General features: G+C 33.3%; 1 protein-coding gene across 1 annotated transcript in view; it reads right to left on the reverse strand.

Moving 5' to 3' along the window:
• The window catches only part of LOC101514286 (DNA polymerase epsilon catalytic subunit A), a 25976-nt gene extending 12653 nt beyond the window's left edge, over positions 1-13323 (reverse strand). Inside the window, exons 1-28 of the mRNA XM_004505938.4 lie at positions 13058-13323; positions 12094-12159; positions 11924-11983; positions 11642-11737; positions 11241-11401; positions 11004-11092; positions 10676-10893; positions 10060-10146; positions 9788-9922; positions 9281-9403; positions 7568-7651; positions 6506-6670; positions 6210-6386; positions 5405-5518; positions 5129-5233; positions 3517-3635; positions 3282-3423; positions 3117-3211; positions 2812-2917; positions 2624-2703; positions 2333-2509; positions 1411-1498; positions 1173-1265; positions 945-1088; positions 740-835; positions 391-591; positions 215-269; positions 1-131 (exon numbers count right to left, since the gene is read on the reverse strand). Coding sequence (XP_004505995.1) covers positions 1-131; positions 215-269; positions 391-591; positions 740-835; positions 945-1088; positions 1173-1265; positions 1411-1498; positions 2333-2509; positions 2624-2703; positions 2812-2917; positions 3117-3211; positions 3282-3423; positions 3517-3635; positions 5129-5233; positions 5405-5518; positions 6210-6386; positions 6506-6670; positions 7568-7651; positions 9281-9403; positions 9788-9922; positions 10060-10146; positions 10676-10893; positions 11004-11092; positions 11241-11401; positions 11642-11737; positions 11924-11983; positions 12094-12159; positions 13058-13216 — 3366 coding nt within the window. The 5' untranslated portion in view covers positions 13217-13323. The remainder of the gene's footprint in view (positions 132-214; positions 270-390; positions 592-739; positions 836-944; positions 1089-1172; positions 1266-1410; positions 1499-2332; positions 2510-2623; positions 2704-2811; positions 2918-3116; positions 3212-3281; positions 3424-3516; positions 3636-5128; positions 5234-5404; positions 5519-6209; positions 6387-6505; positions 6671-7567; positions 7652-9280; positions 9404-9787; positions 9923-10059; positions 10147-10675; positions 10894-11003; positions 11093-11240; positions 11402-11641; positions 11738-11923; positions 11984-12093; positions 12160-13057) is intronic.
• Positions 13324-13643: the final 320 nt, after the last annotated feature.

A 13643-nucleotide genomic window follows, 5' to 3' on the forward strand; every position in this document is an offset into this window, starting at 1 on the left:
AGCAGGAATAGTGATAATTTTTTGAATTGCAGAACTAAGCCGTTGCTTGTAATAGGCCCAGTCAATTATAGATCGAATGCCAACATCTGATGAGACCTTGCACCATTTTCGGACATAGAACTTCATTACTTCTGCAAAATATGCATACACTTTCATATTTAAAATATAAACAAGTATAAAATTGTTATTTGTTACTTTGAACGAGAAAACTTACCAGCATCAGTTTCAAATATTGCCACAGGAACAGCACGCTCACTTACAGGTGTTCCCTGCAAAGAGCCAAAGGCAGTTATCTTTATATGATAGTCGCTAAGCATTAAACAAGCAGATTATTTGGATGAATGAAAAAAATGTGATTCATGAAATTTCCAAATTATGCACAAATCACACCTTAGGTTCACTTGCTACTATGTACTGACAGCGAAGACCTTTATCTTTGACCATTGTATCACCAAGAAAGTCAGCAAGCCGTTTAGCAGTGGTAACAGCACAAGACTTCTGCTGACCATAATCAGCTAAAGATTTGCTCATGGTACTTGATTCTGATATATAATCAAGCAATTCACTGTCTGCAATATCCTTTCCTTGGTTCTGGATGACAGGGTGAATTTATATAAGGACACAGAAATGTATCTGGTCATGACCATCAGTATCTTCAACTAACTAGTTTGAAAAAATATATATTAAACCCCTAGTACTTCAATTAAAATAGACATTAAGCCATAGATCCGTAGCATACATCAAGAAGATCAAGCCAGTGGTTTGCCACTTTAGCAACCTCTGAATAGCATTCCTTTAAGGTTGAGCCAAGCAGAAACTTGTCAAAAAGCTGAGCCTGTTGAAAAAACAACTTCAACTGATCACTCTAACTTGCATTAAGAACATAGTATGGAGCCCGTACCAAGCACGGGTAATGAACTCGTTAATAAACTTTAATAAAATACCTGGAAAACTTTGATTAGCTTCAGTTCACCTCTGCGCTTGATCTCAAAACCTTTCAGCTCTGCAAGGGTTCCATCATCGTTAAAAACAGCATATCGCTTCTTAATTAAAACTCCTTCCTCCTTGGAAGTAGGAATAATCATTGCCTACATCAAAGCAAATAGTACAAGTCATTTAAATATAGTGAAATGAGGGACAATATTTTATCTCAAATTACTGCTCCATTTTACCTTGTATGGTCCGTCCACCTCAAATTCAATAGAGCATTCACTATGAGTTTTATAAGTTCTCTCATTCGGATTTTTCTCATTTTGAACGAGTGTCTGTCAGAAAGTTGGAAATAGAATTAATGACATAATCACATGTAAAAGCAAGGTAACTGCAGACAAACAAGTGTAAAACAAAGAACCTGAAGCACTTGAGTCATATTGTGAATTGAATCATTTACGAATAAAATAACAAGCACACCTGATACTGATCATTTGTATTATGTATTGCCACATCAACATTAAGCATAACACAAGGGTATGAGATTGTCAACTTCCTTTTTGAGTCTCTGAAATACATCAAATATGAGTAAGCATCTAAACATTTCTCTAACAGCATTTGACATTGTTGAGAACAAGAAAGAGAGAAAAAAAACTTTTTGACATATAGCTGGAGTAAAAATTAAGATGAAGCACATTTGCCTACCGCCTACACCTTTAATTATAGTAATGTTGGAGAAATTAACTAGAATATTCAACTATACTGAGTAGAAATTAGCCACCGAAATCATTGACCTTAATTTAGGCAGTCAACAATATCCTAAATACTCTATATATATAAAAAATAAGCAGAGTTTATGTTATAATATAATAATAGACAGCCCCTAAATACTTCTTTTTAGAATGCAAATTTGGAATCAAAACATATTATCTTGATGATCATGTATAAAAAATTCAAATAATTTAGATATTTGCAAATATTTACTTATTATACATAAAAATAAAGTGATGGAACTGCCAAATAGTTTCGAAATGTGTTGGAATATACGAAATGTGTTAGTGTCTTAGTTTACCTCATAGGATCAATATGTAATCCTAGATTATCTCATTACATTAGCTTTTATATTAATTAGTTATTATCATGTTTTGTTTCCTGTTTTCTCTATTTATTTAGGGTTAGGAATCTTGTATCCCTTAAAGAGGTGTAGTATTTAGTCTTCTATATCAAGTTACTACTATCAAGGTCTACCATATTACACCATTATCATATTTCTTCTCCTTATTTTACCTAAGTATACTAATTAGTAATTTTAACACATGATATTAACAACTTATGAGTCCATACGTGTTTGTGTGCATATGTATGCATAATCAATCACATAAATTAATAACATAGAACATACATTGTTTTAAAAGTGAAATTTTCTGGAAAAGATCCAGGAAGAGCACACCAGATACCATCTGTGTCTAGTTCAAGTGGTTTTCCTATTTTCTCTACCAACAAGCGAGCATTCTGAATTATTTTTGCACCAGTATATGTGACAACACCAGCCATTTCCATGGAGTACCATCTTGCACCCCTGTAACAAAAAAACATTGATGCACAAGATGGTTAAGAAGAAAAAAATAGAAAATGCTATTGATTGAATCCCAATGATGAAAATTGAAGAACATATCGAGATCAATATACTCACTTGCGCATTACATATCCATAAAAGGAATTAAGAATACACTTGTGAGCAAGTTGCAACGAATCATAAAGCACTACCATGTCCTGATGAATAAAACAATCAAATATGAAACCCCAACACTGTAACATATTGTTAACAACAAATTGAGTAAAGTGTGCAAGAACCAACAAGCCTATTGATATAATTCATACTTGTGCTTCCTGGATCTTTAAAGAATTTCCACTGGCCTTGGCCTCTGATAGTTTTCCCTTCCAAACCTTGTTAAGGCCTTTATATTCGTATCTCCTATCCCGGAAACTAGAACCAGATAGCACAAAACCTGGGCTTAGTACTACAAGCAACCAAAAATAGTGCAAGAGAAACTTAAGGGATTCTTAAGGTTAACCAATCTAAGTTAAATCTATGAGCTGTAATGCTCTATATTAAATGTGGTCCACAGATTATAAACATCTACGGACATCTGCTTCTAAATTACTCTTCTATGATCTTAACTCACCTGCGAACAGTGTCAACATAAAATGGATTTTCCCGCATGCAGATTCCAGCTTCACGGAGTTCGGTAACTGGTTTGTCAAGTACCCGTTTATATGCCTGAGGAAGCCACTATGATTTAGTATGTCATACATTATTTAAAAAGAATGACCAATAAATCAGCTGTAACCTTCTGGCAGTATTTCTTTAAACGCTCTTTTAGTCTTGATTGTTGCTCTGCCTTGGGCAGGTCAAGAAAAGATTTTGATGACCTTTCATTCACCCCATCTACAAACTCTGACTCAATTTGCTTCTTTAGATGATAATAGTCACTGAAAGGATTTAAATAAAACACATGTCAGTAATTTATTATGTTTTCAGTGATTTGCGCAAAACACCTGTCATTAACAAAAAAGAAATTACACCTTTTCTTTCCCGTGAATGTTTCTCCACGCCAAACCCACTCAAGCTTGCGTAGACAAGTCTTTCCAGGACGGTTAAAGTCACATGCAGTGCAAATCTCATCCGTAACAATTGATGGAGGCTGCAGTTATGAAAGGAAAAAAAATCCCTTAGGGGATGGAAGATTTATGTTTACTGGAAATTCAAAATTCAGGATCAAAACTCAAAGAGTCATGGTGAAACCGAAAAAGCAAAAAAATATACATATCTTTCAATTACCCCCAACATTTTAGTGAAATGCTTATCCACGTTTAACTATTGGCTATAAAATGCTAAGATAATAACCACTAATTTTACTTCAAATGCTTACCATACTTGTACTAGATGAAAAACGTTAAGCTACAGATATTACAGAGAAGAATGAGAGAAGAGCAATAATACCGACTTTGAATATGATAATAGTGTAATATGATTGATAATTAACTTAAAACAAAAGACTAAGCACCAACAAGACTCCCAATTGAATAGCGAACTAAATCATAAGAATAGCTAAGTAATATGAAAACTAATTTTAAGAGAAATACTCGAAGATAAGAAACTAATATTATAAAATATTTCATATATTCTAACACTCTACAACGCCGTCCTATTAAGGAGGTGTATCCTAGGAAGAAAAGAAATAATAGAGAATTAACTCTCTGGAGTAGGACTTGTCTATGGGGCTGCATTTTGTAGCAGTTGAAATGTTTAGAATAATCAACTTGTATTTCCCATCATGATAAAATAAAAAATAAAAAACTTTTCATAATCATTGTAAAGCATAAAATAAATGTTTTTTTGACAAAATATAAATTAAATGTTCAGACATTAATAATAAAATAATTATTTATATACATACTTGAATTATACTTATTAATATATACTTGAGTTATACTTGAATTATACTTATTAATCATATTATCATATTTTTATACCAAATATATATTAATATTTTTGGTAGGATCTTACAAATCGCGTTACGATTTATGATTTTGACTCCCCTCCTTGATCCTAGGTCGAATCTCGATTTTAACTACCAGGGTTGGAATGCATGTGAGCATCCAATAACATGATGCACAATGACACGAGGCAGAATTGAAGAAGCTCAAAAGAATCACAACCAAGTGATATGGAGCAGATCTTGAAGCTCCCAATCCAAGTGTGATCCCTAATACATATACTCGTAACAAAATTTCATTGGAAAAATATCCAAGAGCATCATCTCCAACGGTCATTGTTTAAGGAACCCATTTTGGGTTTCATATATTACTACCAAGTGGTTCCCACAATGCCACATCATACTTATGCAATTCATACACATTTTGCTCCAATGGTAAAAAAGAATGCAATTGTATCTTATTCCAATGGATGAGAAAGGGAAACAATTTTTTAATCCTATGCTACTGTATCTTAAATAAGCAACTTCAACAAAATCGATGAAACCCAATTTTGCCACCTCAGGTTCCTCAAATGGAGAGAAAAAAATAAGGAACAAGTTCATTCTCCTATGGTACCCTATTAGATACTCCATTGAAAATGCTCTAAGCATGCATATTCTGCTAAAGACCAATATTATAAATACAAATCTCATAATACCTGAAGTCGGTTGGTTAAAATTATGTTTGGATACATTGCAGCTACATCCAGATGATAAATAAGGGGGCATTCATCACGTATCGGCGCATCTCGTAATTTTACAAGCTGAAAGCATAGAGAAATAGGTGATAATAATTACTAAATTATGACATGATAGCTAAATAACAAAAAAGTGATTTTGAAAATATAAGATCAAACAATTAAAATGAGTTTAGATAAAATTATGGACAAGTAACCATACGTGAAAATTAGCAATCCAAAAATCTTTATCAGTACCTTTTCCGTGATAGCATTCTTCACTTCATCATAATTTGAGACAGATTTCAAATCCATCTTACCCTCTTCTTTAATAGCATATTGTAAATCTCGATCAAGGTTGTTGATTAATTGCTGAAACCACATCATTTCACAGTTAGTGAAGCATATTTACAGAAAATATTATGAAGCATTAGAGAGATTAGATGACATGAGGATAAAAAAAAAATATCAAAGATGTGAATGTTGCACACAATGAGTTGAAAAACTAGACAAGATAGGATTACGAATGACAGCATTAGAGAGAGAATTGGGGTAGCACCTACAGTAGAAGATATGGTAGAAACTAAGCTTAGGTGGTTTGGGTCTGTGGAGAGGAGACCTATAGAATTTGTAGTAAGGAGAGTATATCAAATGGAAGGTAATCAAATCGCAAGAGGCAGAGGAAGACATAGAAAAACTATAAGAGAAACTATTGGGAAGGACATAGAGATTAATGAGCTAGAAAAAGATATGTTATATGATAGAATTTATTACATCGTTTGATCCATATAGTTGACCCTACTCAATAGGATAAGGCTTGGTTGTTGTTGTATTATGAAGAAGCATAATTCCAGAATTTAGTTATATCTTTAGGTGGGGGCAGGGTAAAAATCTGCTCCACCTGCCTGGCACAAAAAGGGTTTTTCCCTATTTTGCAGAGAAAATAACTAGAATTGGAAGAAGTATCAACTTTATATATGAAAATTGAAGATTATACAGTATGTTCGATAATGAAAGGAGCGCACAAACAGTAGTAAAGTAATTAAAGATGAAAACAACAAACCTCAAAACCAGATGGCTCAAGTGTAAAACTACATGGAATATCAGATCTAAATACACCAGTTTCTAGGCATTCAACGTGCCCGCCTATGTACGTCTCACTCTCAAGAAGATGATTCTTATAAAACTTCTCCGGATCAGATTGGTGCTTGTTAGGGCAGATAACATTAGCCTTGTATGCCTGTAAAAGATGTGAAAATAAATACAAGGAAAAGTAGAGGCCTTGAAATGGGAAGGAAAAAAAAAAGAACAGGGAGAAAGGGAGATTCAAGTTCAATAAAAACAGGCATAAGAGCACACCTGGACCATAAGCAACATTTCACAGAGGGTCCCGCTGCCTTTGCGCAAAACCTCATCTGGTGACATGGGTATTATAGTGGCAAGAGAGAAAATAAAGGGATGAACATAAGTTTTATATAGGTAATAAGTGGACACTGCATCAGAAACAGAATAGGAAGCCATCGTCTGCAATAACAATTCAAATCAACGAAGAAAAATTAAGTAAAATTAACAAGATATCTCAGGAGAGTCATGACCAACCAAATGCATAACTTTAAAGATTGAAAACTCCAACAATAAAGTATGGCATATCCTAAGGACTAACCAAGTATGAAAGTTAATGCTCACTTCCAACAATAAACAACTTAAGAACTACACAGTTCCTAGGCTCTTGATAGACAAATAAAGATGATATTTTTTATTTACATTTCTTTATTGGCATTAAAATAAATCTCGTCATTTCAAAAAAGAAGACAATAATCAAAGTATCAAACTACACCATTTTCATGAATTTGGTATTCGGATACACAACATAACCCCAAAGAATGTTTGTCAGAACCCCAAAAGACCTTAGAAATTAGCAGAGGACAATTTGACTCAAAAAATAGTATAAATTTAAGGTCCTTTTTCAGTCTAACACCGCAAGCATAATCAAAACCAATTGCATCAGATCTTATTAGGCAAAACAGGCAACTATGTCATCATCCACCTTTTCAATGGAAACTGATTACAAGGGAATGAGTATTATAGAGAGAATGTATCCTAACAGATTTGAACTCAGTTAGTTACATTTTACAATTTTTACCGTCAGGATTACAACAATATTAGACTATTATTTAGTAACTCTATTACACACTCTATTAAGTATCGCCGCCTATTCTAAGCATAATCATAGAGGTCGTACAAACCTGGAGAAAAAAATTCAAATATATTGACAAATGACAACTATTCATACACAATATTTTACAAAAACTCAAAAGCCAAATATTTTGTACAGTTTACATATTACAATGCTCTATCTGCAATACCCAATATCAAACCAATTTAACAAATAATAGAGAAATCACTTCAGATCACTCATACCTGAGGCTTTTCCTTTGCATAACGTACCATGTCCTCAGGGTTCACCTCTTTTGGATCATAACCCAACTTTGCTTTTGTTACAGCCTAAATAATAACAAAGAAAATATCACATGGAGAAAGGGCAAACTTGGTGCAGCAGAAACTAAATGAGCACAAGACTTATACTTTGTTCATTATAATTTATAATATAACATACAAGGAGACCATTCAATTTAATGTAAAACAAGTTTTATTCAAACTTAGCGAATATAAAAATTTGGGAATATCAAATTTAGTAAATAAATGAAATATGTAGCTAAGTAGGTAGTCAGTTAACTGCATACAGTGGTGTGAAATTGCATAGTGTCCCATTTATTTCAAGGGCACCAATACAATTTTTTCATAGTTATCAAATTTATATGTAAGAAACTTTAGGGCCCCTCTTCTATAACCCTAGAGCTGAGACTCACACTTTTTTCTTTCTAATAAGTAAGACTTACATCTAACACTTAAATTTGATTTCTGTAAAAAGTAAAAACATTGAACGTTCTCTTACTTTTGTAATCTGAGCTAATTATTTTTCCAATGCATGCATGACTTATAGAACAATATGAAGTAATCATGCCACTATTGTTTATGCTTAGAAAGAAGTTTTTCTAAATCGTAAATCATATTTGAAATATGTTATTTCACAAGGTAAATTAAAAATAATTTTGCTTTGATTTCTATATGAATTATTGTTTAAATAACCTTGAATATGAATGAGTTATTAATTATTTTGCAGCAAAATATGTAACAAGAATATCATACAAATGATTAATGAGACATCATTTGATTAGTTTAGGGCACCCAAAATCTAAGGAATGGCCTTGGCCAGATATCATTTTGTCATTATATTTATGCATATAGGGGAAAGTGGTATCTATAGCCTTACTAAGGTAGAGAAAGATGGACAAAAAACTTGAACCAAGTAAAATGCATTAAAATGGAAGGCAAAGTTTTTAGCAAAGTCAAATGCAGGGAAAGGAAAAGGGGTACTCTGAATAACTAACACGGTGTTTCATTTTAATAAGTCATGGGCAGAGCAACAAAGGGAGCCATAAAGTAACACTATCCCATAACAGTTCTATACAATAAGGTTACTGCTAGCATTATTCGTGATTATCAGAGCTTAAGGAGAGGAATTAAATCTATCAAATTTGACGAATTTAATAAAATCTTCCGAAGTGTTATTCTTATCAGTGTTCAAATAGTTATTTAGAGTTAACTATGTTTTTGGTCCCTATAAAATTAATAGGAGTTTTGGCCGCGATTGACTACCTGGCACTTACATGGTTCTTATACACCCTTTTTGGTATATACCAACTGTCACATGCAACTACGGAGACTAATCTCCCACGTGGACGACAAATGTCTCCATCAAGAGTTTAACGTTATTGCGTTATCAGGGCTAGATCCAGACTCGAACCACTAGCTCAGCTAAAAGAGGCTCAAACCTACTCATCCAAGTGCTCTTGAACTTAAAAAATATGTTGCAACATTTGGGGAGAATCCATATCTAACTATGTCCAAGAGAACTATAAACCATACAAAAGTCCTACATGAATAACAACGAAAGACTGGTTTTTCTTTTGGATGAATTAAAAATATATATTGTCATAAAAACCATGTCGTAAAGAAATTTAATTAAAGACAATTAATAGAACTGCAAACTTGAGAGTATGAACTTTGTACCTTTAGGCCTTGGCTCCCCTGAGGGAGATAACTGTCACGTTTAACCCAAGCAAAACAATCTAAATGGGGAGCAAATTTAGCACGACATTCCCCTTGATTCATGTCACATTGAAACCCAATTTCCTGCAAGATCAAATAATAAACAGCAAAATAGAAGAGAGAAATAGTCAACTAAAAAAACTAAAAGGGAAACAGTAGAACTAATATGCTTCAGAATAAGGAGCAGATATGAAAATGAAAATTTGAAACATACATGATTTATCCCAGAACGTATATGCAAAGAAAGTGACTTCACATAAACAACTATTGCATAACAAAGGCAAATTTCAAGTTCAAATACAATGGGAAATACTGTCTTCCTTTTAGTTGATAAGCTGTTAATGAAAATGTAGAGAAACAAAGAATTCTGCATATATACATGGTAGCACATGCATTTTACTTATTGACCCATGAAAATGAAGCCAGTACCCCCACAAACAAAAAAATTACACAAAGTTAGCAACATACATCACTCATTTTGAACCCATGATGAGCTGCCCGTCGTTCCAGGAATGGCCAATCAAAGAAATCACCATTATAAGTCACATATATACCAGGTTTCACCTCTTGCATATGAGAAAACCAAAATCTAAGGAGCTCAATCTGCCAAAAAAGTTAACCACAAACCAAATAATTAACCACAACAATTAAAAATTGTCACTATAGGAAACTTGGAGGAATTGATTTTCAGCAGAGAAATAACACATGACCATCATTTATGGAATCCCATATCGCATTACCTCATTCTGAACATTTGTCACCTTAAAATACCCTTCAAACTCAGGTTTTGGAGTGTACTCTAGATCCTCTATATCATCCCCAACACACTGGTAAGAAAAAACAACACAATTATTTAAAGTCATCAGCCAACGATAATGACTAATGTTTTTCTAAAATACGTCCGCTAAGCATTACAACTACAAGATCAATTAAGAAATACTTTTTGATGAATTAGAGTTAAATAATTTATTACTATTTCACTGATCCTTTGGCTATACTTTATACATAATTTGGGAGTCAAATAGATTACCAATCTCTACTTGTACATCTCCAATTTAGAATAAAAAACCCAATATTTTATTGAGATCAACGTCATGTGCACCCAAAGTAGAGGTGTTTGGGAATCATACAACCACTAGCAGGTAAATTACCTGAATAACATTAAACTCTTGTGAAAAGAAAAGAGCAATCAAAAAATACTTATCAACAGAAAACTAAAGATAAGAGACTTCTGATGCAACAAGTATTTACGATACCCTTTGTATTAATGGCAGAGTAGCAAGCAAGAGAGTTTTCCAAAAAAAAAACAGCAAGAAAGAGATTGTTCAAACATTAACACCTCCAATTAATCCTCACCTCTCTGTTTATGATTAAATACCCTTGCCCGTCTACCATATACGAAATCATCATAACTAAATCATAGTCAGCATCAGGAAACTTTAATGGAAGTTTTGTGGTTTCGATATCAAATGCACAAACACGAACTTCAGCACGCTGTAGAAGATCTGTCCTCTTCTCAAGTGTAACCCCATCGTTGGACACTCCGACATCATACCACTGGCCGCTCCGTATATCTGGGTCACATGTGATCAAGAGTGTGATGATAAATATAAATACAACATGACAATGGAAGATGGGATAATAGAATAGATACTAAAACAAGAGGATAAATATCAAAACTTACCATTGTCAATAGCAAAGCGAACATGGTAAGGAACGTCATATTCGCGAAGATCAATTATGCAATCTAGAAAATCTTGAGGTTTTTGTTCTCTGTTAAGCAATAAGCAGGCTACGATCAGATCGGGTAAAAAAGTAAGTTAAAATTTACTTACATAATCACAGCTAAAGAATGAAATTGCATTGTTAAAGGAAGGCAACTTCAATCTAAAAATTTTTTGTCCCGTGACACTTGATTTACCTTCTCCCTGTTAATATAGACTCATAGGCTTCTGCAGCATCAGACTTTGCTTTATTTCTTTCAACAACATGCATCAGGTCACTCTTCACATTCATCAGTTGTTGCACAGTATCAAATGAAAGCTTTAAATAAGATTTTGTCAATCCAGACAAGTGGTTTTTCTGCTCAGAACCATGAAAATAATTCAGAGTCCATTTATAAGCAAATTCAAAGTAAGCAATTATGCATGGTCTTATTGATTAAAGCAAAATGAACTTCAATGCAGACTGTGTCAGAACCATTTTGACTTAACGGTCTTAAAGTCTGAAGGAGTTACACCATAAAAACCAAGAAAACAGATAATCAATGCTAAAGTTGTATTGATTTTCATGTATCGGATAAGAGATGCATAAAATTCTTACAAGATCCAGGTCTTCCTTTTCAACAATTTTAATATCTGCAACTTGGCTTTCGTAACGTCGTCTCAGGTATGCGTCAACATCCATCTCCATTTTATTCTATTAAATTTACATAATCACAATTAGGACCATCAACATGATGGTTGTCACAGAATAAACACCGAATCAAAATAAATTCGTAAAAGCAATGAATATAGATGATTGGATAGTCACACATGAACAAGCTTAAAACCAAGTATCTTGCTATGGCATTGTACATGCATGCAGGTGAATGTGCTCACTCACCTTTGTAGCTACATAGAAATAAGGGCGAAATCTGTATTTTGTCTTGAATGAGGACCCATCCTGCAGGTAGACTCCAATCAGTAATCTATTTACCAGATCAGGCCTCTCTTTTGGTGGAAAAACTAGTAAGAAAATCAAGCTTTCTAGAGAAGCATTTTAGCCGAAATTACCTGTGTGACAAAGTAAAGATCAACGCAACTGTATGCTTTACGTGTATCCTCGTCCTCATAAGACGACTGCAAGGCATGGTAAATCATGTTTAAGTCCCTTCCAATAAAGTATTAAATCAAAACCAACTTGTTGTGACTTCATAATTAAGAACTGAAAACTCAACTTCTAATCCTAGGAAAATCACAACAATAAAAAATGAATTACCATATAATGTTATAGTTTAGCCTAAGAGTAGAAAGATAGCCAGAAGCACAATCCCATTCTCACATATAACCAATGGAGCACGGACACAAACACGTAGACCAGACACAACACTAAAAGTATTTCTGGGAGTTGCATTTTGGAGAGAAGGGCTTTGGGGGCCTAAGTCAATATTTTGCTATATATTTAATATTTTTAAAAATTGAAAAAATAATATGATAAATATTCACATAATATTTCAATTCTACTTAATTTATTTTAAGAAATATTTTATAGCTTCCTTAATTTGAAAAAGAAAAATAAGCCTTTCCCCTCCTCTCCTACCCTCCAAAACCCAACTCCCAAACATACCCTAAGACACAACACTAGACACCCCTGAAAATTTGTGAAAATAGAAATGATTGAATGTTAGTAGATGCATTAGTGTTGGTTCAGTGTCAAACACCAACACATGTCTTACAACAGAACTGAACTGTGTAAGTGCTACTTAGCATGTAGCTGTAAATGTGAAGCAGCAAAAGCGCAATTCTATGTCGAGCTAATAGAATGGAAGCTATGAGAATAAAATATCATTCATACATAAACATTTCTTGCAACAAGTAACCAACAAGTTCAATTTCACATTTGTCTCATCAATTTGAAATTGAAATAACTAAAACTGAGTTACACCTTCGTGTATTCACCAATTTGATATTGAAATAAGGAAAACCCCGAGTGATAGATCAAAAGCACACAAGAAAAATTAACCAGAAATTAACATACTGATGAGAAAGTGAGTAACCATCCAAGTCGCTTTTGTCCTTCTGAGAAAAGATCAAACCCTAACTTTACTTCGAGTTCTTCTTCGGCGCTGCGGATAAGTTTTTGCTTTTTGGATATTCTGTTATCTCGACGGTCCCACTTCCGGCCGTCAGTGTTCATCGTCGTGAAATTCTTTCGATTAGCTCTGTTCAAACTGAAGTTGTGATTTGTGGCAGCGAGAGTAGTAACAAAAGCCCCAACCCTGCTTGTGTATTTTCCCGCCCTTTCTCTTTTGTTGTTTGTTTGGCGACTAAAAAAATCTTACGTGTATGCCCTTCTAAATTTCATATTTTTACTTTTTTTTATTTGAGAATCAAACAAGTATTCCCTTTTGTTGATACAGAAAAAAAATATTATTATTATGAATTTCATTTTAATTTAATCTAATCTAATTAAAAAAGATTTTGTATTTTATTTCCATTTTAAGAAAAATAAAATTATGTTTTTGGTAATCTCTACTAAAACATTTAAAAGCAAAATTTAAATTTAAATGAATATGATTGTGAGTGTAATTTCATAGTTTATAAATATATTATGAAAATCAATC

The sequence above is a fragment of the Cicer arietinum genome, chromosome 6 (assembly GCF_000331145.2).
Source record: "Cicer arietinum cultivar CDC Frontier isolate Library 1 chromosome 6, Cicar.CDCFrontier_v2.0, whole genome shotgun sequence".
Lineage (NCBI taxonomy): Eukaryota > Viridiplantae > Streptophyta > Magnoliopsida > Fabales > Fabaceae > Cicer > Cicer arietinum.